Source organism: Anomalospiza imberbis, unplaced genomic scaffold (genome assembly GCF_031753505.1).
Source record: "Anomalospiza imberbis isolate Cuckoo-Finch-1a 21T00152 unplaced genomic scaffold, ASM3175350v1 scaffold_68, whole genome shotgun sequence".
Taxonomy (NCBI): Eukaryota; Metazoa; Chordata; class Aves; order Passeriformes; family Viduidae; genus Anomalospiza; species Anomalospiza imberbis.
In genome coordinates, this window is record NW_027100293.1 from 371749 (window position 1) to 396318 (window position 24570).

General features: G+C 53.1%; 1 protein-coding gene and 1 long non-coding RNA gene across 2 annotated transcripts in view; both read right to left on the bottom strand.

The window, feature by feature from the left end:
• The window catches only part of LOC137467556 (uncharacterized), a 163096-nt gene extending 152127 nt beyond the window's left edge, over window positions 1–10969 (bottom strand). The window contains exon 1 of the long non-coding RNA XR_010995552.1: window positions 10890–10969. This is a non-coding gene — a long non-coding RNA (uncharacterized lncRNA). The remainder of the gene's footprint in view (window positions 1–10889) is intronic.
• Window positions 6463–8510, bottom strand: LOC137467558 (maestro heat-like repeat family member 5). The gene is made up of 5 exons (XM_068179050.1): window positions 8056–8510; window positions 7787–7888; window positions 7319–7421; window positions 6983–7039; window positions 6463–6693 (listed from the first exon to the last, which is right to left on the bottom strand). Exons 1-5 carry the CDS (start codon window positions 8242–8244, stop codon window positions 6494–6496), a joined length of 651 nt encoding a protein of 216 aa, XP_068035151.1. The 5' UTR covers window positions 8245–8510; the 3' UTR covers window positions 6463–6493.
• Window positions 10970–24570: the final 13601 nt, after the last annotated feature.

The following is a 24570-nucleotide window of genomic DNA, read 5'->3' on the forward strand; positions in this document are numbered from 1 at the left end:
GACCCTTCCAGTCCTGCAGAGCTGCAGGGAGGCCTCCCCAGTGTCTCCTCCTTCCAGGCTGAGCATCCCCAGCCCCACTTGGACGGCAGTCAGGTAGATCAGGGGGAGTCAAGGCTGAAGTCAAACAGCATCAGGAACTGAGAGATGGAAGCTTTAGGCCCAGGTTTGCCTCTATAATAACAGTGGAGGGGAAGATGGTGGGACACTGGCTCTGTTCTAACCGGTGAATATTTTCTTTTTTTTTTTTTTTTCTCCTTTTCTATCATGCTGATGCAGGTGTTGCTGTTTGCAAGGAAGCTTGGCACAATATCCATTGTCTTCTCCATTTGTGAAACACCAAGCAGAGTCTGGGCAGGCTGATGATGCAGAGCAAAACCTGCAAATACACCGGTGATCCTGAGCCTGGAGGGTGCAGCTAAACCCGGCCAAAAATAATTTCTGGAAAGTCAAGCCTGGTTTACATTTTCTTGAGTTTGGCTATTCCTGAACCGGGGGAGGGGGCATTCGGGGGAGGGGGTGCCACAGGGGTTCCCCTCCCCCGTTTTTGGGGGGTCTCCCAGGGTGCCCCCTCCCCAAAAAGCTCCGCGGGCCCCCTGAAGCGGCTTCTGTTCCACCGGCCGGTGCCCCCTGATCCAGGACAGCCTCCGGTGAGTCTGGGGGCTCTGGGGGGATTTTGGGGGGATTTTGGCAGCATTTTTGGGTGTTGGGGGATTTTGTTGGTAGCTTAGGGGGATTTACTGGATTTTAGAGAGAATTACTGGCTTTGGGGGGTTATGGGACTTTGCAGGGTTTTGTGGAATTCAGGATTCCGGTGATTTTTTTAGGGTTTTGTGGGTTTTTTTGGGGGGGGTTTATTGAAATTTTTGGGAGTTTTTTTTTAAGTTTGGTGGCTTTCACTGTGATTTTGTTGGATTCTTTGGGGTTTTGGAGGGTTTTATTGGGATTTTGGGGGGATTTTTGGGGGGTTTTAGTGGAATTTTGGGGGGCTTTGGAGTTGTCCCAGGGTGTAGGGAAGGGCTGAGAGGCACCAAAGTCTCCTTTAAACCCCTGAAAGTCTCAATAAACCCCATGAAATCGCAATTAAATCTCACAAATTCCCATTAGAATACCCTCGAATCCCAATAAAAGCCCACAAAATCCCAATTAAACCCCACAAATCCCCCCCCCAAAATGTCTCCAAAACCACATGAAGCCCCACAGAATCCTCATGAGACCCAAGGAAATCTTGGCAACACCCAAAAAAACCCACAAAACCCCCCGCAAAATCCCCGCTAAAATTCCTAACAAACCCAAATCCCCAAAGAATCCCACTAAATGCCCCAACAATTCCAATAAAATGCCTCCAAATCCCCTAAACATTCCAATAGAACCCAGAAATAATTCCAGAGGACCCCACAAAATCCCCACAAAATCCCAGTAAAACCTTCCAAAATTCAAAAGAAAACACAAAAAAAATCAATTAACCCCCAAATACCCCCAGGAAAAAAACTTCCCACTCAAAGCACCAAGAAAACCCCTCAAAATCCAAACTCCCCAAAATCCCCCAACTGCCTCCAAACCCAATAATTCTCCCCAAAAACCCCAACAATTCCCCGTAAACTCCCAACGCAATTCCCCAAAGCCCAAAAAAGCCCCAGATGCCTAAACCCCTCCCGAGCCCTCCCTGGTCCCTCCCGGTCCCGCCCAGGCCCATCCGGGACCGCGGCCAAAACTGCCCGGAGCGGACGCGGAGGTCCCGGAGCGACCCCGGAGCCGATCCCGGGCTCGGCCTCGGGCTCGGCCCCTTTGGGGGATTTTGGGCCACACTGGGCAGGTTTAGGGTGGGCTTCAGATCCCTTGCGGGGATCCCGAGCCTTTTCGGGTGGATTTTCAGCCCCTGTGGCTGATTTGAGGCCGAATCTGGTGGGGTTCAGGGGGGATTTCAGATCCCTTTGGGTGATTTTAGGTCCATATGGGTGAATCTTAATCTTGTGTGCATGATTTTAGGTCCCTTTTTTGTGATTTAGTGTCCATTTAAGTAGTTTTTTTTTGCTTCTTTGGGCAATTTTAGGTCAAACCAAGCCATTAAGGTGATTTTAGGCCAAAGCAGGTACTTTCAGGGTGTATTTTAACTTCATTTGAGGGATTTAAGGGTGATTTTAAGCCATTTCATGTGTCTTTTAAAACATTTGAGGCAATTTTAGACCCCATTGTTTGGATTTTAGAGCCCTTTGGATACTTTTAATCCCATTTGGCTGATGTCAGGCCGAACCATGTGGATGTAGGCTGCATTTGATGCCCTTTTGGGTGATTTTAAACCAAACTGGGCTTTTTTAGGACAGCGTGTCCCCTTGGCCCCGCTCCTTTCCCCTCATGGTTCCGCCCTTTCCTCGCTCCTTTCCCCTCATGGTTCCGCTCTTTCCTCGCCCCCTTTCCCCTCACGGTTCCACCCTTTCCTCGCCCCCTTTCCCCTCACGGTTCAGGATCCCGGAGCGGGGGAGGAGGAGGAGGGAGGGAGGAAGAGGCGCAGCGGCAGCAGGGAGCAGCCGGAGGAGAGGAGAGAAGGAATCGCGTGGCCCTGGCGCTGCCTGAGCTCGCAGCACCCCGGGAGCATCGCCCCCATCCCGCAGGTGCCCAGGGAGGGGGAGCTCGGCCCAAATATCCTGGGGCTGCCTGGGTTTGGGGTTTTTTGCGGGGGATATTTGGAGCTGGCAGGGCTCCAGAGATCAGCCGTGGCGGGCCTTAGGGGGACATCATGGGGTCTTGAGTTCGGGAGTGGCTACACCCGGTATGAGACCAGTCACTCCCAGTATGAGCCTGGTTAAGGTCTTTCAGCTCCTGCCAAAGGTCTGACAGCTCCTAGTGAAGGTCTGACAGCTTCTGCTGAAGGTGTGACACTTCCTGGTGAAGGTCTGACAGCTCCTAGTGAAGGTCTGACAGCTCCTGGTGAAGTTATGAAACCTCCTAGTGAAGGTCGGACAGCTTCTGGTAAAAATCTGACAGCTCCTGCTGGAGGTCTGACAGCTCTTGCTGAAGCTGTGACAGCTCCTTCTGAAGGTGTGACGGCTCATCCTGGTGATCTGACAGCTCCTGGTGAAGGTCTGACAGCTCTTACTGAAGGTCTGGCAGCTCCTGCTGAAGGTCTGACAGCTCTTTCTGAAGGTGTGACAGCTCCTGGTGAAAGACTGAAAGCTCCTCTTGAAGGTCTGGCAGCTTCTGGGGAAGGTGTGACAGCTCCTGGTGAAGGTCTGACAGCTCCTCCTAAATTCTGACCATTCCTGCCAAAGGTCTGACAACTCCTGCTGAAGGTCTGACAGCTCCTACTGAAGGTCTGACAGCTCCCGCTGAATTTGTGACAGCTCCTAGTGAAGGTGTGACAGCTCCTGGTTAAGGTGTGACAGGTCCTGCTGAAAGTGTGACAGCTCCTTCTGAAGGTCTGGCAGCTTCTGGTGAAGGTGTGACAGCTCCTGGTGAAGTTCTGACAGCTCCTGGTGAACATGTGAAAACTCCTGGTGAAGGTCTGACAGCTCCTGCTGAAGGTCTGACACCTCCTGGTGAATGTTCGACAGCTCCTGCTGAAGCTGTGACAGCTCTAGGTGAAGGTGTGACAGCTCCTGCTGGAGGTGTGACAGGTCTTGGTGAAGGTCTGACAGCTCTTGCTGAAGCTGTGACAGCTCCAGGTGAAGCTGTGACAGCTCCAGGTGAAGGTGTGACAGCTCCTAGTGAAGGTCTGACAGCTCCTGCTGAAGGTCGGAGAGCTCCTTTGAAGGTCTGACAGCTCCTGGTGAATGTCTGACAGCTTCTGGTGAAGGTCTGACAGCTCTCAGAGCGTCAAATTTACGTGGCTAGAGGGTGGTGTGCAGAAAGGAGACAGAGGAGTCCTGTAAAAGTCCCTTGATTGGCATAAAGGGAGAGCGTGCATCAGGCGTGTGTCCAACGCAGTCTCCCAATCACTTGGATCAAGTAGCCTTCTTTTCTTCTTTCCCGGCTGCATTTTCTTTCATTCCCTTTCCCCCTTGGCTGAGCTACTTGGAAGGTACTCGGGACTTCCCGATCTGCCCATCATGTCCCCCTCATTACGTGCCCTCTATAAAACACACGATCCACGATCATTTCAACTAGCTAAATCAATTGATATTTTTAGTGAGCTTTACTGATTGACATGGACTGCTCCTCAGCCAAGGCCATGCTAAACTCCTGAACTTAGGGAAGAAGAACAAAGACTTTATAGGATTGTGAGAGACGAGGTGACATTTTGCTGAAGCCAAAAGATTATTCAGCTAAAGAATGAAAGCTGTTGGTTCTATGTGTTGTTGTTTGTGGTTTGGATATGTTCTGGTTGGTTTGTTGGGTGTTGCTGGAGAGGGGCGGGGTTGAAGCCCTGACTAAAAAGGAATTCAGATGATGGGGGAGTAGACAGAAAAGCAGGTGGTCAGGAGAGAATGGAAGTGCCCCAGTACCGAGCCAATGGGAAAGGGGACAGGGACCGCCCCAGCCGGGAAATGCCCGAAAATTTTCCACTTTGTTGGAAGGTGTGTGTGTTCTGCTCTCGGGAGGGACATGCAAATTCGGCTCGGCTGAATCGGTATGAATGAACAGTTGTTGCCCTCATTTTTAAAAGTGTTAAGTTTTCTTTTATAGTTCTTTTGAAAGTTTTAAAGTTCTCATAAAACTTCCTTAGCCTTCTGATAATGTTTACATATTTCTACTAAAGTTCTCATGCACTGTTCATGCAAATAATGATTGTTTTACATTCTTCTTTGTGGGAGGAGAAAATTAATAGACTGTTAGTTTGACCAGTGTGGTTACAGAAGTGACAATTTCATCCTCCAATCTACTGCCACTTTTAGAATTCTATATATTGCAAAGTCAGAAATAAAATTAACTCTTTTTCTCTCTTGAACTCATCAAGCTTCTGTGTACTCCTTTGGTGCCAAATAGCAACAAAGTTTCTTTTTGCTTTGAAGACTTTGTCCCCATTTAATTGTGTCAAAAAGCCTGTTCATTTCTAACAGGATTATAAATATTAAGTTCTTCACCCAGGGCAGATTTAAAGCCCAAACTCCCATGTCACGTCCCCCAGACTTCCGGAACATCGCCAGAGCTCCCCCAAACCCTCCTGTCAGCCCCTGGAAACGCCCCAGAGACCTCCCAATCCCTGTTTCAACCCCGCAGCTGCCTGTAACTCCCCCAGACCCCACCCCAGCTGCCCATAACTTCCCCAAAGCCCCCCCAAGCCCCATATCACATTCCCTGACCTCAAACAAACCCTTATTCTCCCCCCTGCCCCCCTGCAATTTCACTCACACACGGCCATGGCCTGAGGGGACACGCTGGTGGTCTTCAGGTGGGAGCTGGCCAGGGCATCCTGACCAAAGACCTGCGGAGCTTCAGCCTTTGCAGGGGAGGCTGGCAGCAGCTGCACCCCCAAAACAGCCCCTGCAGCCCCCTCAGCCATGCAGCTGCACTGCTGGATGACTGGCTCTACGTGTCTGGAGGTGCAGGGGGGGCTCGGGGCATCCTAGGGTAGGCTGGTGGGATTTTCAAGAGGCTACAGGGCCAAGGGGCCTGGAGGATCTGGAAGTGCTGGGGGAATTTGGGGAAAGGGGAGGTTGGAGGGATTTGGGGAGCTGTGTCATGACTGGCTCCATGTGTTTGGAAGTGGGAAGGGGTATCAGGGGGTCCGGGGCAATTTCTCGGGGGGCTTTGCAGGGACTATAGTGGCTGGGGGAGCTTCAGGGCATCTTGGGGGTGTGGGAGCATTTTGGAATGAGAGGGTATACGGGAGGGCTGGGGGGCAACGTGTTCTATGTCTTTAGAAGTGGGGAGGGGACTGGGGGCTGATTTTGGAGCCTCCACTGATTACTGGGTGCCCCCCTCCAGCAAAGGGCCAAGGCTGTTTTCTCCTCCCATCTGGGAGGGGGGGTGAGCTTTGAGGATCCCATCTTCAGTCGGGGGGGTACCTTTGTCACTGAAACTGTGTGAAAATGAAACATCTCCAACAGCAAATTCAGGGTTAGAGAATCAAAGGCGTTACTTTATACTGGTCAGGACGTGCAACAGAAATCATTGCATCTACACATTGCCCGGGTGTGCAGCCAGCAACACACGGGCAGGAGGACACAGATGGCGCTTCCTGGCTGGGAGAGGGCTTGTGGCCATCTCCAGGCACCGGTCTGACAGGGATCCCCGCAGCTCCGGCCCTGCACAGCCACTCTGTCGCCAGCACAAAGGCTTCAGCAGAACCAGCAAAGGCCAAGGGGCTACTTTTCCCTTCCCCACTGCTGGCCTGGGCCGCTTGCTGAGCACAAGGACCCGTTTTCCCCTCTACCCCTGTGCTCTGCAGACCCTGGGCAGCAAATGAAAGATTTGGGAGTCTGTCTATTACAACATATCCTACATTTATATCCTACATTTTTATGCTAAGGAAAAAGGAAAATAAGGAAAGAACAATGTTGAACAAATGAAACATTGCTTCTGGCTCAGGTGGCCCCAGCAGACAGAGCTTCTGGGATCAGCTCTCTGCAGAGCTCCAGCAGTGCAGCCAGCTGAGCCCTGAGAGACGAGGCCGTGTCCTCCATGCCCTGTGGAGCTGATCATGCAGGCTGTCGAAGATGGAATATCGAGCTCTCTCTACTGCCTGGAGGACGTACAGTGTTTGAATTGCCAGGCTTCCGACGGCGACGCTGATGTCATCTGCCATGCCTTCAAGGGCTGAAAGAGAGAGGAACAGAGCCATGGTCAGTTCCCGGATCTGAGGGGACCCGAAGAGACCCCCGTTCCAGGGCCGTGCCAGCCGGCTCTAGCCATGGCCAGCAGGGAGCAGGGACCAACAGGATCAGCCCGAAGCTGCTGGCCACGAATCCCCCAGGTGGCCCTGACGTCTCTGTGTGCTCTGCCCACACCGCCCCTCGTCCGCACAGGGAGCAGAGCCCTCGGCAGCCGGGGCAGGGCTTGCAGCTCCCCCGCCAGCCCCCGCTGACAGCCCGCTGCCCTCACTCACCCTCACAGATGAGCTGGAGCTCTTCCTTCTTCCCCCTGAGGTGCTGCCCGGCCATCCCTGTGAACACAGAGCCTGTCACGGCCCAGCGGCACAGCTCCCTGCCAGCGGCGCTGCCGGCCCTGTGGCCACACGGCCTCCTGGCCCGGCAGGGCTCAGCCCGGGCCCTTGCCGCACGCTGCCGGCCCAGGGCACGGCTGCGAGAGGGCGGCAGCAGCGCCGAGGCCAGGCGGGGCTCCACGGCGCCGGGCCCGGATGGCGCTGCCGGGGCAGCAGCCGGGGCTGGGGCCGAGCTGCGGCGGGGCGGGGAGGGAAGGGGAGCCCGGGCTCACGGCTCACCGATGAACCTGATGGCCTCCTCTCGCAGGGACTGCTGCGGGCTGTCCAGGTACTGCAGGGCCCGGCGCAGGTGCTCGGCCGCTCGGCTCCTGTCGTCGGCCAGCTGCAGAGAGCGGCAGGAGGGAAGGGTTGGCGCGGGCTCAGCCCCTGTGCCGGGCGCTCCCTGCGCCCAGCCCCGGCCTCCCCTGCCCGCACAGCCCTGAGGCGCGGCCAGCAGCCGCGGGCGCCGGGCTCTGGAGGGGGCAGAGGGGCGGCTGCTGCCCCGGGAGCCGCGGCGCCGCCCCGCCCCGCGGCCCCGTCGGGCCGGGGCTCCATCGGCCCCGGCTCGGGCCCACGGGAGCCTGGAGAAGAGCCCGCGCAGCCTCTGGGTGCAGCAGCGGGCAGGGGCACAGCTGCCAGCCCACACACTGAGCACCGCGCTCAGGGGGCTTCTCCAGCCTGAGGCTGGCACTTCCAGGCCGTCCTTACCAGGCACTCGGTGAACTTCCACAGCTTCTTGTTCTTCACCAGTTTTTGAAGATCCCTCCTCTTCAGGAACTCAGCCACACAAAGCAGCGTTTCCTGAGAAACCTGGAGAGCAGCAGAGATGCGGAGATGGCCCCACAGCCCAGGGCGCAGGACCTGTGTCCCTGTGTCCCTGTGCCAAGGCCTGGAGGATGCTGCAGCCCACGAGGCGCTAGGGCAGGAGGCAGCTGAGCCCCCTCCCAGGGGGACAGCAGCAGCCCATGAGTCCTCACCTGTGCCACATGCTGATTCTCATCATGGCAGTGGAAGAAGAGTGGCAGCAGGCTCTGGCGCACGTGTGTCTTCAGGGCCTTTTCTTCCTTTTCCAGTGGAAGAGACATCAATGTTTGGAAGAGCAGTATGGAGAGCAGCTGCACATGGCTATTGTCCTGTATGAAAGGAAGAAAAAAAGACCTCAGCATCGGCTGCACGGGGCTCAGCTTGGCTCAGGCCTGCAAATCCACAGGGCACAAAGTGTCCAGGCAGCAGTCAGTGGCCGTGGCTGGGGGCAGCGAGCCTTACGTGGTCAAAGAGTGGCAGGAGCGCCTCAACCAGCTGCAGTGCGATGGGGCTGGGTATCAGCATGGCCTTGTCCCAGAAGATAAAGCTGAGGAGCCTGACTGTCATGCTGACTATCTCTCCATCTGCGTCCCACAGGAGCTCCACAAGACTTTCAGTCAGGCTCCACATTTTTTCGCTCTGTGCAGAACACAAGTTTGTGAAACGCCATCCTGCTGCCGCAGGGCCTAGGGGCCAAAGGGCTGTTCCGAAGCACTTGGGCAGTTGAACCAGGAGGCAGGAGAGCTGGGAGCAGCTGCCCCAGCGCCCAAAGCCCAGCCAAGCCCAAGCGACTGCATTCCCAAGCGCAGCCTCAGCCGCTGCCCCCTTCTCACCATCAAGGGATCATCGATGAGCACAAGAAGGGCCCTGAGCGCCAGGCGACGCCTCTCCCTGCACTCGCTCCGCAGGTGCCTTGACAAGATTTGCAGGATTCTCTTAGCACCGCGTTCACTCAAGTTCAGGCACTCAAGAACCTGAAAGGCACAGGGCAGTGACAGGGGACCTGGCCGGCAAGAGCCCGGAACAGCACAGGGCTGGGCCCAGGCAGCAGCGCAGGGCGCGGGCACCGTCCCAGGCAGCTGCGGCTACGAGAGGGCAGAGAGCTGGGAGGCAGCTGAGCGAGGCAGCGCTGGCCATCAGGCTCACCTCCACAAGGAACGCCAGGGCGGGCAGTTCCCAGCGTGGCTCCTGTGTGCTGAGCAGCCGGAGCAGGTCGCGAGCGATCCTTGAGCACAAGGGGATGGAGACACAGGACATCTCCCTGGCAGGAGAAAAAGAAACCAAGACTTTGGGCCGGGGGACAAACCTCTCCCAGGACTGACTCACAGAGGTCTGGCCTTTCCCCAGCATCCTGTAAGGGCCCTGGGCTATTTGGGAGGTGGCTCCTTGTGGGCCCCCTCCTCTCCCAGCCTTTTCCAGTCGGCTTGGCTGTTCCTCGGTGACAAGGCCCTCTGGCCCACGACCACGGGGACTGTGTGGGGCACCCTGGGCACTGAGCACAAATGTCAGAGGCAGTGGGGAGAAGGGGGTCTCACCTGGCCAGCAGACCCACGGCATAGTGGTGGGTGTCAGCACACAGCAGCGTGTCCCAGCCACACTTGCGTTCTATTGCCACCACCACATCCTCGTGCTGCATTTGGCAGAGCAGGGACTTCAGGGTCCGCACTGCAAACCTGCATGCAGAGCAAAGCCCAGGTCACGCTGGGAGCACTGGCTCCTGCCCTGGGCACCTGGCAGGGACAGGAGGACTGGCATGGAGCACCTGTTGGGGTTGGTGGCAAGGCCGTATTGCTGCTGGCATCCCTTCCAGAAGGTATCGACCTCTGCTGGCACATCCAACGTGCTGAAGAACACTTGGAAGAGCAGATGCACAAAGAGGCGGGGGAAATACACGGTCACTACATGTGGGACACAGGGCATCTGGAGGATCTTCCACATCACCACAGTTGCCTGCAAAGGACAGAGCAGCCCGAGACAGTGCTCAGTGCCGAGGTGTCCGTGTGGCAGGGCCCGAGCATGGGAGGGAGAGGCCCGGAGAGACACAGGGGGAGCACCGGGCCTGGTGGCCCTGAAGCTGCCCCGAGGCCAGGTTTCAGCCCAGCGCCTGAGGCAGGGAGATGCAGTGGGGGAAGGAGGATGCAGAGCTGCTGGACAGGTGGCCTTGGGGCCAGCAAAGGCCAGTGTCAGAAACTCACAGCCAGGACAAAGACACCCGTTTTGTCCCCATCGGAGGTGCACGTGCTGTGCTCTGGCCAGCTCCCCAGCACATCGAGGAGTATCAGCTGCGCCGGCTCCGCAGTCCTGGGCGAGCACATGATGCTCTTCCACATGGTCAAAGCAGCTCTGTGGGGTCAGAGCTCTGTCTCAGAGGAGTCTGGGACACAGCACCGTGGCCTGGGCGGCAGCGGGGAGCTGAGCTGGCTGCCAGCCCTGCCTCTGCCCACTGCCCCTCGCCAGCAGCACCCAGACAGCCCAGCCCTGTGGGGACAGGTCCCTGAGGGCCAGCGAGGAAGCATGGCAGAAGGCTCGGGGGCTGACGTGCCAGGGCTGGCAAAGGGAGCAGCCAGAGGGCCCTGGAACTCTCTGTTGGTCAGACACCTGGGACAGGCTGTACAGGCTGATGGGCTGGGGAGCCCTGAGCCCTCTGGGCAGGTGGGCCCCATACCTGTCACAGGATGGGGCCACACGCAGGAGCGTCATTACTACATCAGCAGGCTGCTCTTTGGTGAGATCCAGCAGGGCCCTGTTCAGCCTGTGCTCAGCAAACTGATTGGCCATGAGCCACTGGTGGATGTACCTCACCATGGCAGGCACCTGGAGAAGGCACGGGGAGACTTGGAAAGCTGCCAGAGGGAGGAATGTCCCCAGCTTCCCCAGAGAAGTGCTTCCCTTGCCACCCCACTGCCATGGCCCTCAAAGCCAGGGATGTTCCACAGAATGCTCCAAGCGCGGTGCTCGGCTGAGCAGTGACAGCAGGCCCAGCCCAGGTGGGGATGGCTGCAGGTACCTGCGCTGTTCTGCGGAAGAGGCCACGGGTGCGTTCCTGCTCTTGTGTGCGCTGCACGGCTGCATCTGGCAAAGAGCGAGCGCAGCCTGAGCTGAGGGGCTGCGGGCGAGGCCGGCGAACACAGCCCAGCCCTGCGCTCCCCAGGTAGGAACAGCCCCGGGATGTCCCAAGGGATGGAGCACGGCTCTGGGGTGTCTGTCCTGGCCCCTATTCTGTCCTGTCCATGGGCATGTCCCCAGGGGATGGGATGGGATGGGATGGGATGGGATGGGATGGGATGGGATGGGATGGGATGGGATGGGATGCAATGGGATGCAATAGGATGCAATGGGATGCAATAGGATGCAATGGGATGGGATGTGGCCAAGCTGGCTGCAGCCACCAGCCCTGCAGCCCAGCAGCCCAGCTCTGCCACTCACCCTCCTGCAGAGGCTTGAACCGCACCACCTCTTCAGTCTCCTGTGCTGGGCCAGCTCCAGGGCCTTCTTCCTCTTCCTCCACCCAGGCCAGCTTGGGCACTCTCGGGGATCTCTGCTCCATGTCAGTGACTGGATTTGTGACGACTCACAGGAGAGATGTCTCAGAAATCTCCGAGTCAGCAAGGCCTGCAGTCGTGCCTGGAAGGCACCTTCAAGAGAGAAGCCTCAGGAAGGCTACAGGACAGCAAGTCCTGCACTTTGGTCTCGAGGGCTCCTTGCCACAAGGACAGGAGACTCCTGTCAAGGATTGTGGTCTGGCCTCGAGGGCACTGGTGGCAGGGATGGGAGATGCCTCTGGGGCACCAAGTCCCACGGTCTGCCCTCGAGGACACCTGCAGAAGAGAAGCCTTGGGAAGGCCACGGGTCACCAAGTCCTGTGGTCTGGCCTCGAGGTCAGCTGCAGGAATAGCACCTCGGAAAAGCTCTGGGTCAGACACGAACAAGTGTGCTGTGCGGGGGCTCCTCACGGCACCGCTCTGTCCCGTCCTGTCCCGTCGTGTGCTCCGAGCACTGTGGTGTGGCCTTGTCACCACCAGCTCCTATGTCACCCCGTGTCACAAAGGGCCCTTGGACACGCTGTCCCGTTCCATGCCACGGTGACCATGCTGCACCATGTCACAAAGGGCCCCTGCACACACTGCCCCCTGCCCTGGGACCACCCCCAGCCCACCCAAAGTGGCTCAGGTTGGAAGGAATCCCTCACCCCAAGTGTCTAAGACACCCCGACAGGATCTTTAGGAACGGCTCAAACCATCAGCAAACGCTGCCCTGCTCTGCGGGCTCAGGGCAGCAGAAGGAGGCCCCAGGGCTGCCGACGCAGCTGCGCTGGGAAGGGCACGGGGCCTTCCACAGAAGCTGGCACGGCCTCCTTGGGACACGTCCTGGCTGGTGGCCATCCTAAGCGTGGCCGTGTGACACAGACGAGGAACGTGTGGGCCAGGGCAGGAATGCTGCTCTGACCCCTTGCGCCCGGGGAGCGCTGACATCAGCAGATGTGGCAGGGTCCCTGCCCAAGCAGACCTGCCACCCCCCGAGCCCTGGCAGCACCGGTGCCCGTCTCCTGCCCCAGAGACCTGTGCCCGTGGGGGGCTTCTGTGCCAGAGGGAGCCAAAGCCCACGTGCATTGGGGGCTGCACTCCTGCCTGCAGGGGCTGTTGGCAGGAGCACCTGGAGCAACTGCTGGCAACACTTGGGTCTCTGTCAGAAGCTCTTACTCCATGCTGAAATTATCTTCTCATTGAAGTTATTGCCTTCAGCACAAAACCACCTCAGCGGCGAAGGCACAGAAGAATCTGGCAAGTAAGAATCCTCAGTTCAGGAATGCTTTACTTCCCATTGCTCGACTCAAGTAGTTCCAAAAAGTTGCAAACTTCCCAAATTAATTGGGATGGCCTGAGGAGGTGAAGATTTGTAATTTTGCTTCCCATCTCAAAGCAGCAACTCATTTGCCTTAACTTCATCCACTGAGGGTCACTTTACAGAACATAACACTACACAAAAAAAGGGCAAAAAACAAGGGCCATGCTTTGGTTTTCTAGGAAGGGATGATAATATCCTAATTCTCTTAAGGAATAAAAGCTCTCAAGAAATGAGAGTCCACTCAGTGGTACAAAAGTAGCCCAAAGAAATGAGTAGATTACAAAAGGGCTAATCCTCCCCCTGGTACAGATTTCTAAGTGGCCAGTAAAGTACAGCTCTCCCCTTTTGTTCCCTGCAGGAGAATCAGGACCATGAAGAGGAAAAGTCACAGATATTCCTTCTGGCCTCCCTAACCAAAACTGTGCCAAAGCACAGATGCTGCCTTCAAACTGACTCAAATTCCAGCCTAGACCTCTCACCTTCCAGACAACTCCTTCTCCAACACCCCCCCAACACCAACCCCCCCAGACTCCCACACAGAAGCCCTCAACACCCCGCCAGGAGCCCCAGCTGTCCCCATCCCTCCGCAGAGCTTTCCCACCCTCCAGCAAACGCCCTGGTTCCCTGCAGGTGCCGTGGGATGGCACTCAGGAGGATCTGCTCCAAGGCCTTCCCCTGGAGCACGCTCAGGCTGCCAGGCCTATGGATCCTGGATCATCCTTCCCACCGAGCCTTCCCGTGCACGGCTGTTCCATTTGCACCTTTGCGCTCAGCTCGGACTTCTCCACTTCACCAGGAGTGCTGGGAAAGGATGGAGAGCAGCCGGGCAAGCTCTTTCTCCAGCTCCCTCTTTACCCTTGGGGAGGGAGAACATTCCACAGGAAAGCAACTGGTGCCACAAGGAGCGGGTGGCCTCAGGCACCTTTGGGGATGGAACAAGGCCTTTGTTTGACATAAGTAAGCACAAGCAATGCACATGAGTAAACAAGTAATTAGCACAGACATACCTAAGTACTTAGCACCAGTTAGCATAAGAAGAACCTGGTGGCCTAACTTGACATAAGAGTGACCTGACAAAAAGCTTTAGACATAGTCTACCAGAAGAACTAAGGGCAAGTGTGGAATCAGCCCTGTGCAGGGAAGCTGTGATGAAGACTTTGTGCTGCTTTGGGGCATCGAGACCGCTCCTGGCCAGCACCTGGAAATCAGCTTCAAGTTTGGGAATCAGACACCATGTATTTCTAACCCCCTGCCTATCAAATCACCACAGCCGTGTAAAGAAGGACGGTATGTTTGATACATTCCTACATCAACCCACTTAAATTTATATGTGGCAGAGAAACATTTTAGTGGGTGCAGACCCCTGCCCTCCCGCCAGGTCAATAAAAGGGCTTTTGGTAGACCATACATTTGGCTGCCGATTTGTTTGAACGAGGGAGACCCCTCAGGACTGCTGTATCCTGAGGGAACACCATTGGCCTTGGCCTGTAGGCACCTGCACAAGCTTAAAATCAGCTGCCTCAGCTTCCAGGACCTCTCTTGGCCAGCATCCTGACGTGGATGCAGGACTGCTGTGAGGCACTGCTGGGACCCAGCGGGACAGGACCGGCTGTCTCGTGTCCACGCAGCACCCCTCACACAGCCAGGGCCATCCCAAAACCAGACAAACTCTCACGTGTCAGCAGAGGGGAGCAAGGAGCACTGGGCTCCTCTCAGGGTATCTCAGCTGGGCTGGCTCCACAACATGCCCCCACTCTCAGGCCTGCTGATGCCCAGCTGCCAGAAATGCCTACCTTGTTCTCTCCAGGATGCACAGGGAGAGCCAATGAGCAGGACGCCTTGGGAGGCAAACCTTCCCAGCCTTTTCTGAGGCCAGGGACACACCAAGATCAGCCAAGACTCTCCACGCTGCCTGGCCCACACAGCCCAGCTCTGTGCTGGCTCTGGGCCACAGCAGCTTCCACTAAGCAAGAGGCAAATGCACATTGCCAAGAGTTGAAACACAGCAGACAGGGAAGAGGTGAAAAGTGTGTGTGTAAAGGCCTTTTAATTCACAGCTCTCAGAGAGAGCTCTGGGGCTCACGGCTGGACAGAGATGCTCCTGCTCATGCCTCTGTCCAAAGGGGGAACACACCCTGCTGCAGGTGCTTGGGTTGGTCTCTGCAGGTCCAGGCAGATGCCAAACCCGCTCTTCACAGCCTTCTCCCTTCCCTTGCCACTCTGCCACAGAGAGCCAAAGGGGGACCCTTGCACCTACCTCACTGGGAGCTCCCTGGGAAGCACTTTCCTTGAGAAGCAAGCCCTTTTCCTCCAAAGGCATTTCCCCAAATGAAGCTTTCTTGGGCAACACCAACACACTCTTAAGAAAAGCTGGAAAGGCTTAATGACTTCAGGTCCTTTCAGGACAGGCACTCCAGCTGTAGCTCATATTCTCCCAAGTGTGTTTCCAGGTGGAGGTTCAGAGGGGCAGCCCCAGGCCCTCTACAAACACAAGCTGCCCGCTGCCTCTTCACCTGCCTCAACTCCTGCCTGCGGTCACGGCACCAAAACCAGGCTGTTCCAGCCAGAGCCCAGAGCCCTGTTCCCGCAGGAAGCTGTTGCCAGCACCTTCCAGGACTCTCCGCTGTGCATGCAGAGCTTTTCATGCCCGCTCCCAACAGGCTTTGGAAGGCAGAGCACAACCTGGCTGGCTCTGCCACCAGCACAGCCCAAACACTGGTGGAGGAAGAAGTAGCAGGGGTTGTTTTGCGGCCATGCCCAAGAGAAACTGGAAGGGTGCCCTCCCTCTGGTCTCACTTGGTTGGCTTTCTGACTGGCTCTGAGCCTGGGGCTGCCATTGCTCAGTTGTGGGGACCAGAACCACACCCGGGATCCCGGCACTGCCTGACCGTGCTCCAGGCACTCTGTGCAGAGATAAACAGTGTGTATCAAGCTTAAAAGGGGCCTTGACCAAAAGGGCTGCTGGTAAGCTGCTCAGAGACATCTGGTGCACAGCTCAGTCCCTGTGTGAGTAAAGGTTTGGGGCTTGCAAGCAGTCGCCAACCAAGCATGGCCGGAGGGAGGGGGAAGGGTCCATTTGCCAATAGAGCGGCAGGAGGAAGGGATTTACTGTTCAATTCTGTGACCACTAGTGATCCTGGGGGTGGGTCAAGTGAATCTGGACCTTAATGCTGTGATTCTACTTACTGCTATTGTGCGCTTGTGGTGTCTGGACATTGTGGTTAATGTAGGTGGGTTTTTGTGATTGTGTGAGTGAGTGCCTTTGTGGGCTCAGTTATACGAAGGAGGGGGCGAGTGAGTGAGTGTACCCATGGTGCGGGGCGGGGAGGCTCTGCCCACTAGTGAGGCGGCCAAGTGAGGCCCAGGGTGCCGGCTGGGAGGCTGTGTGGGCAGATAGCGTCCTGCGGGGAGGCAGCTGGGGAGAAGCAGAGCAAGCAAAGAAGTGTGGGTGAGGACACGTGGCATGTTTGAATGTGTTTGTGTAGATTGTGCATGTTTTAACTGTGGCTAGACGAACTGAGAGGATTCCACTGCCTCAGTGGTTCGGGTTTGACCCCTGGGAGTTTGTAAATCCAGTGAATCACTGGATAGATAAAGGGGATGAACGGGTTTATTTAGAGGGACTTTATTGGACCTCAGCTAATGGTAACATAAAGGTAATTTACATCGTTTCTCTAGATTGGAAGCAACCCACTGTGGAGAATTTAGAAATTCACGAAGGAGTAAGTGGAATAGCCTGCCTTTGTGGGCAATTCTTGGGAGCCTTGGGCACCTCGAGAGACTGGCACCCTCCATGGGCACTATTGCAGTGCGGAGTTTGTGAGAAGCGTTGGTATTGCTGTTCAGCAGGCGGCGGGGCATATGCTCTGAGTGTGGATGGATGTTTCCTAATTGAGCCCATTTTGAACCTCAGATTTTAAAGCTTGTGTGTGGAAAATCACATCTGGTACCTGTAACCTGGGGTTGCACGTGGGAGGAGAATTGGGAAAGGACTGTGAGGCTTTGTGAAGAGAGTTTTGGGTGGAAGTGAGAAGGAGAAGGAGATAATGGGAACGCACCAGAGCAAAGAAGTTACCCCGAGCTAGCTCTTTAGGGTGTATCTTAACCCACTGGAAAGAAGTCACCAGTAGGGGGGGATTGGAGAACAAGATTTAATCCAACACTGCATGCGGTGGTGGCCATTATACAGGCTGGAAGATTGAGCCAAGTGGCCACCGGCAGGAACTTTAGATTGTAATACCTTGTTGCAGTTAATGCGGTTTTTAAGACAGGAAGGAAGTAGGATGAGGTCTCTTATGCTGATATGTTTCTCACCTTACGAAATCATCTGGAATGGGAGAGGCACTGTGGGCTCAGCGCTCCCTCAGACCCACTGGTGTTAGCCCTTGAGAAGGAAAACAAAGGAAATAGAGGGCAAATTAAGCAATGTTGCTCAGCGTGCAGCATAGGACAGCCATGTACCAAATCAGATAAGGTCTACCGTGCTGCAGCTCAAGAACAAGATACAATAGATTTGCTGAAAGTGCCTCCTAGGAGACGGGAGGATGAGGATGAGGATGAGGATGAGGATGAGGTGGACTTTCCAAAAAAAGAGGATGCAGGCTTGGAAGGGACATCTACTCAAACCCACTCCCCTCCTGGCAGTCCGGTTTTGTCCAGAACCAGGAGACAAGCAGTGTTACAGGCCGCTCTGCGAGAGGCAGTGGGACCAGAAGGAGGGAGACTGATGGTTAAAGTACCATTCTCCACCCCTGATCTAGAGGCGTGGGAAAGGATTGCTAAAAATTACCACAGCAACCTGACACTTATTGCGAAGCATTTACAATATGTTATCAAACAACACAACCCAGATTGGAGAGACACCCAGGTATTACTGGATACTTTCACTGAAACAGAAAAGCAGCTGATCCTGAGAACAGCAGGGGCTTTGGCAGAGGATCACCGTAAAAGCCAGTGATTGGATGTAAGAGAATTTTTCCCTCTCCAAGGGACCCTAAATGGGATCCAAATATATCGGCAGAGCTACAGAGATTAGTAGATTATCAAGATTGGATAGCACTGGGAGTGGAGAGAGCTATCCCAAACACCAAAAAATGGTCTGTCCTGTATTCTATTAAGCAGGGGCCTTCCGAGACTCCATCTGAGTTTCTAGAGTGTCTAAGGGATGCTATGCATCGCCATGCATCATTAGACCTGGGGTCTGAGATAGGAATTGTGGTGCGGAGAATCACAAATGGGACATCTCGCCATGATCAATATGATCAAGTGAAGCCAATTTTATTGTACAGAGGCCTGTATTTAGAATCAGTTCTGCTGTGCAAGAGTCTCTATCTAATACATGATTGGTTAATCCTAGCTGTTTATGCGTCTAAAATTAAATGCTGGTTGGATCACCCGATTCTTCATGCGTCTTGCTTTGGTTGTCTGGCCCACCCTGAGTTCTCTTTTTTATTTTGCTGACAACTTTGCGGATTCCTCTGACTTCTTCTTTTCCTGTCGTCAAGGATTCACTGACCCCGTTTCTAGAACTGGTTCCTTTGTTACCAGAAGGCTGGACTGTGCATCTGCTGAATGTGTCCATTGTCCTGCAAAAAATCCTCAACAGGGGATGTTCTATTAGTTCCAGAAGCAGGGTGAAATCTATTAGGGTGGGATTTACAGGTGCAGTTAGACATTGGAGTACTGCCAGAGGAAGGAAAAATGGTGGTTAAACTTCTCCAATTAACAGAAGAGAATGAGGACAAAATTCATGAGATGGTGCGGGCAAAACCAAAAAATTAAGGTAAATTGAACATGAAACCTGTAGTAATAAAAACAGTTGATGAGAACCATCCAGTTCAGGTATGACAATACCCACTCTCCCTGGAAGGGAGACAAGGACTGCAGCTGGCCACCCAGGACCTACTTGAGTAGGGTGCCTTAGAACCATGTATGTCCCCCATAATACACCTGTTTTACCAGTAAAGAAGTCTGATGGGACTTACAAGCTTGTCCAAGATTTAAGAGAAGTTAACAAAAGAACAGTGAATCAGTACCCAGTAGTGCCTAAGCCCTATACACTACTGAGTAATATCCCCCCAGCACACCAGTGGTTTAGTGTGACAGACCTAAAAGATGCCTTTTGGGCATGTCCACTGGCAGGAGAAAGTAGGGATATGTTTGCCTCTGAATGGGAGGACCCCGATTCAGGGAGAAAGCAACAGCTTCGGTGGACTAGGTTACCACAAGGGTTTTCCAAATCCCCAAACCAAACAATTCTCCATCAAACCTGAGATAAAGATCATCCAGTATGGAGACGATTTGCTTCTCTCAGGACGGGAAGAAAACAAAGTTCGAGAATCCACCATAGCATTGTTAAGTTTTCTGGGGAGCCAAGGACTTTGAGTATCAAAAGGGAAACTCCAATTTGTAGAGAGGGAAGTAAAATGCCTAGGACGTGTGATTTGTCAAGGGAGCCAGTGGCTGAACCCTCAGAGAATTGCAGGGATTGCCTCACTCCCACGGCCAAAATCTAAGAGAGAAGTCAGAGGGCTTTTAGGCCTGTTGGGATAGTGTAGGCTATGGATTGAAGGATACATGCAGGCCATCAGGTTCTTGTTTGAAAAGTTAATAGAAGAAGAGATAAGGTGGGAAGAAGACGACAAGCAAATTTTGAAGCTTTAAAGAAAAAATTAGTCAGTGCAGCAGCACTGAGTCTTCCTGCCTTAGACAAACCCTTCTATCTGTTTGTGGATATAGAAAAAGGGGCAGCACATGGAGTGTTAGCCCAGGACCGGGGAGGATCCAGGAAACCAGTGGCCTGTTTATCAAAACTGCAAGACCCTGCCAGCTGTGGGTGGCCAACCTGCATTCAGGCGGTGGCAGCGAGCGCCCTACTCGTAGAAGAAAGCAAAAAATTAACCTCTGGGGGAAAATTGAAAATATATACCACTCACTCAGTAAGGAGTATCCTCAGCTAAAAGGCTGAGAAATGGCTCACTGATTCCCAAGTGCTAAAATATGAAGCCATCCTAATAGACAATGGATAATTAGAGTTAATTGTGAGTAACCAACTGAACCCTGCCCAGTTTTTAGATGGAAATCCAGGTGAGGAATTAATATATAATTGCCTAGAGGTTATAAATTATCAAACTAAAGTAAGAGAGGACCTAACACATCAACCATTCCAAGGAGGGAAATGATTGTACATTGATGGATTTCCACAGGTAATCCGGGGACAATGGGTATCAGGATACATTATAGTAGATGAAGAGTTAGTGGCCCTAGAAAAAGGAAAGTTACCTTCCAACTGGTCAGCCCAAGCATGTGAGTTGTATGCCCTAAAGCAAACTCTGGAAATATTAGCACAGAAAAGAGGAACAATATATACAGACTCAAAATATGCTTTTGGAGTAGTGCATACCTATGGGAAAATCTGGGAAGAGTGTGGGCTATTAAATTCAATGGGGAAAGGAACTAAAAACTTATTTTAGAAGTGATAGAAACCTTACAAATACCAGAAGAAGTGGCAGTAGTATATGTTAAAGGACATAAAAAAGGGGTGACTCAAGAAGAACAGTGGAACCATTTAGCAGATTTAGACGCTAAGAATTCAGCCAAATCAGGGTCAGAAAAACTAATGATAGCATTAACCCCTATGGGAGAAATAGAAGAAGTTCCCGTATTCAGTGAGACAGAAGAGAAAGAATTCCTTAGAATAGGAGCTAAGAATGATAACAAAGGGAAGTGGAGATTAGCAGATGGGAGACAAATGTTGAATAAACTCCTTGCCAGGAAAATGTTAGAAGGCATACATGGAACAACACATTGGGGTACACAAGCGCTAAGTGATCAATTTCTAAGGGACTGGGGCTGCATTGGAATTTTTTTGGGATAGCTAAGCAAGTAACTGAAAGGTGTGTGATATGCCAACAAGTGAGTCAGAAAATCATGAGGAAAACACCCAGAGGAGGGCAAGAACTAGCCTTAAGACCCTGTCAAAACATCCAAGTAGACTTTACCGAGCTTCCCCATGTACAACGGTGGAAGTTTTTACTAGTGATAGTAGGCAACTTGACTCACTGGGTAGAGGCGGTACCCACGGTTAAAGCCAATGCCAATGTTGTGAGTAAAACACTTCTAGAATCAATCATTCCCCAATATGGGATGGTGAACAGGATTGATTCAGACCAAGGAACTCATTTCACCTCTAAAATATTGCAAAAAGTTGTTCAAACCCTGGGAGTAAATGGGAATTACATACTCCATGGCATCCACAGAGTTCTGGTCACACTGAGAGGATGAATCAAACTCTTAAAAGAGCTCTAGTTGAGCTGATGACTGAAACCCACGTCATAGATAAAATGTCTCCCTTTGTCCTTATTAAAAATTAGAAACCAACCCCGGTCAGATCTGGGGGTGTCACCCTATGAAATGACATTTGGTTACCCTTTTTGACCTCACCCCAGAGCATTGCCATCTATGAGGAAGGGGAAGCCAATGCCAAGAAATATGTTATGTCTATAGGAGAAACCTTACAAGGGCTAAGACATAAAGAGGCAATTCCTCAAACTAACACCCTGGATTTCAGAATCCATAATGTTAATTCTGGGGATTGGATCAAGTAATGATCAAGTCATGGAGAGATCAACCTCTAACTCCTCAGTGGGAAGGTCCCTTTCAGGCACTGTTCATCACCGAATCAGCCGTGTGAACTGCAGAGTGGGGATGGACTCATGCCAACAGATGGACTCATGCCAACAGTTAAAGGCCCGGTAGAAGAACCCAAAGAGTGAACTACAACATCCAGACTGGGTGAAACGAGATTGACTCTTAAGCAGAGACTGAAAGACAACCAGAAAGACACCAAGATGCCCAAAGTCAAGCTTCCACCAACCAGTTTGAGGACTGTCTTCCTGTGTTAATGGGTGAGAATTATCAGCATCTGTTGATGGGAAGTACACAAGGGTCTGTAAAAGGTGATGGGACAGCTTCTTTAAGAAAATAAGACAAAGGAAGCAGGGCAAGACCCCTTTGTTCACTACCAAGAAGACCCCATAGCCCTGCTGTGGGTAGCAACCCCGTAGGCATGGTAAGGTAGGGACAAAAGGCCATACTGGACCTCTGTAATTCCCCAACTGTCTTTGAATACAAAAGGGACTGGAGGGCGAGACCGAGCTGGCCTCTGGACCCCTAAGACACAATGACTATGGATCGCAACCACATAGGCACGGTAGATGGGAGTCAGAGCCATACTGGACCTCTGTAAGGCCCTTTTGTCCATTCCAAATAAGTGTGTCTAAGGAAAACCTGAGATTTTTCTCCTGTTCCCACTGTCCTTGCCCACATCAACAGCTGCTAGTATGACTCATTCAAGAGAGAGAGAATTTTTTTAATGTAATTGTTCAAGCAAAATGACTTATAGAAAAAGAAAAGGGGGTTTGTTATAGATGGGTAATCCTATTGTTGACTCTCACAATTAAGGGGTGAATATTAAGTATATGTTAAGAGAAGTTGTGTAGGTGGATCGTTATCTTTCCCCTCCCTCTTGCATTGTTATCACGGGATGCCCTCAGTAGTCAAGGCATTTGGGAGGGTCGGCTTGTTGCTATGGCAGCGCCTGACCTCCAATCAAGCTGTAAGAAAGTGATCTCCACCACTGGACAGTGAAGAAGAAGTGGATTGACAAGACTTTGGGAGGGGCTAGAGGTATAAAAGATAGAGCATCCATTTTGTAGATGAGCACAGGGTGACTGAATGCTTTGCTTCTGGCACTGTATTTATTCTTTATTCACTCTTCTGTTGTATTTTGATAAGGTCGTAATAAACCATTTACATTTGTGAAAGTGAAAATAGTTTCTCACATGGGGTTAGGGAATGTGGGGCAAGGTGTCCACACTGGGTCAGACCTCAAGTTAAACTTCTCTGACCTGGCCAGACCTCTTTAGGAGCGGCCCTACATCAATATCAATCACAGAATGCTGCAATCACCTCTTCTCTAATGAGAACAGTAATAAAAGACACTCTTTAAAATAGGAATACATATTTCTTAGAAGCTCTTTGAAATATTTCTCCATAACTGTATAAGGAAACCTTCTTAATGAACTACATTAGAGCAGAGGGAAATCAAGGCAGAGCCATGGTTTGTCAGAAGTTGCTTGATCCTAATGAGCCCTGTGGTGCATTTGGAGCTGAGCCCTGGAACCTCAAGGCCTGAGAGGAGATTGCACAAACCTTTCCAGGAGTCAAAGTCAGAGGAAAAACCCAAAATGTCTCAAAGCATTAATGGGTGCCACTGAGGTCCATCCCAAACACAGGCTCCTCATGGACTCCTTGGAGGAGAGAACTGGAGGCCAGGATGGTAAAAAAAAAAGTCTCAGAAACTCAGTGTGGAAAGGAAAATCCAAAGTACCTTAAACTCCTTGAGTATCTCAAAACATCAATGAGCCCCACTGAGTGTCAGTACAAAGCTCTCAAGGGACACGTTAAAGCAGATAATTGGGGCCATGATTGCACAAACCTCTCACAGAGTCTGGATCAAAAGGGAAACACCAAGTACCTTAAAAGAACTGAAGTACCTTGAAGCATTAATGAGCCCCACTGAGTGTTGTTCCTGACAAAGCCTCTCCAGGGACTAATTACAGCAGATAATTGGAGGCCATGATTGCACAAAGCTCTCAGAGACTCCAAGGCAAAAGCCAAAGCCAAAGTCCTTTGAAAAACCTGCAGTCCCTGGGAGCATGAAGGAGCCCCCAGGGCCATTCCTGAGCAAGGCTCCCCAGGGACTCCTTCCAGCAGATCCTTGAGGCCACTGGGATGTGGGCTAGGGGGGGATGCTGAGGGCAGGAAAAGGGGGTGACAGTGCCCAGCCTGGCTGGGGCTGTGCCAGGAGGCCCCAGCCTCAGGACAAGGTGTCTCTTCACGGCCCTTGGTGGCACGGCCCTTGGTGGCACAGATGCTGCTGTGCCCCAGGGCACCAACACTTGGCTTCTCTTTGTCCCCACCTGTCATCAGTGCCTCCAGTTCTCTGCTCTGCCTGGGGCCTGGGGACACTTTCTCAGTCGTGTCCCTCAGTGGAACCCATTAAAAGTCAAAGAAACTTTGGAGTTGGATTCTGTCTTGGAGTTCTGGAGAGGTTTCTGCAGCTCCCTCTCAGGGCCTGATGTTCAGGGCCTGAGCACAAAGCCCCAGAGGGTCATTAAAGTCCTTGTGCTGTGTCTGTGCTGCTGAGCTGGGCCGGGCTCCTGGCACAGAGGGTGATCCTGGTAACCAAGGAGAGCTTCAAAAGCACATTTCTCTGGATGAGCAGCTCTGCTCCCAGCCCAGCAGGGCTGGGGCACTGCCTGCAGCCAGCCCGGGCACAGCACAGAGGCACAGAGAGCTTCCATCAGTCAGGGCTGGGAAGGTGCTGAGAAGTGCCTGGGGCAGAATCACTGGCAGCCCTTGGCACAGGAACCTCTGGCTGCAGGACAATGCAGCTGCAGCTCCTGGAGTGATCTCCTACAGCTGGAACATCCCAATGCCCACAGACCCTGTGAGTACATTCTCTGATCATCTCTTATGCAGAGCAGCCAGGGGTGCCCAGGGCTGTCCTGCAAAGCAGGGTCCTGCAGCTCAGGGCGCTGTGCTGGGCCAGGGACTCTGCTGCCTGCCAGGGACAGCTCTCAGCCGGCCCGGGGAGCTGCTCCCAGCGCTGGGGGACAAAATGTGGGTGGAAGGAGACAGCTGGAAAGGCTGGAAAGTGTTCTTCTTGTGTGGTGAGGATTCTGTATTGCTCAGGATTGCTCCCAGCATGACATTTACCTCCAGAACATTTCCAAGCATATTAAACAGGGAGCACAGCCAGTCATGGGCTACAAAATGGG

What these genes read in the sequence shown, in the direction of transcription:
- LOC137467558 (XM_068179050.1), bottom strand. Translation starts at nt 8,244, where the DNA reads ATGCTGAGGTCTTTTTTTCTTCCTTTCATACAGGACAATAGCCATGTG. An exon ending in GGAAGTTCACCGAGTGCCTG is followed by an intron (nt 7,422 to 7,786) that starts GTAAGGACGGCC and finishes CGCTCTCTGCAG; the next exon opens with CTGGCCGACGACAGGAGCCG. An exon ending in GCTCCAGCTCATCTGTGAGG is followed by an intron (nt 6,694 to 6,982) that starts GTGAGTGAGGGC and finishes TCTCTCTTTCAG; the next exon opens with CCCTTGAAGGCATGGCAGAT.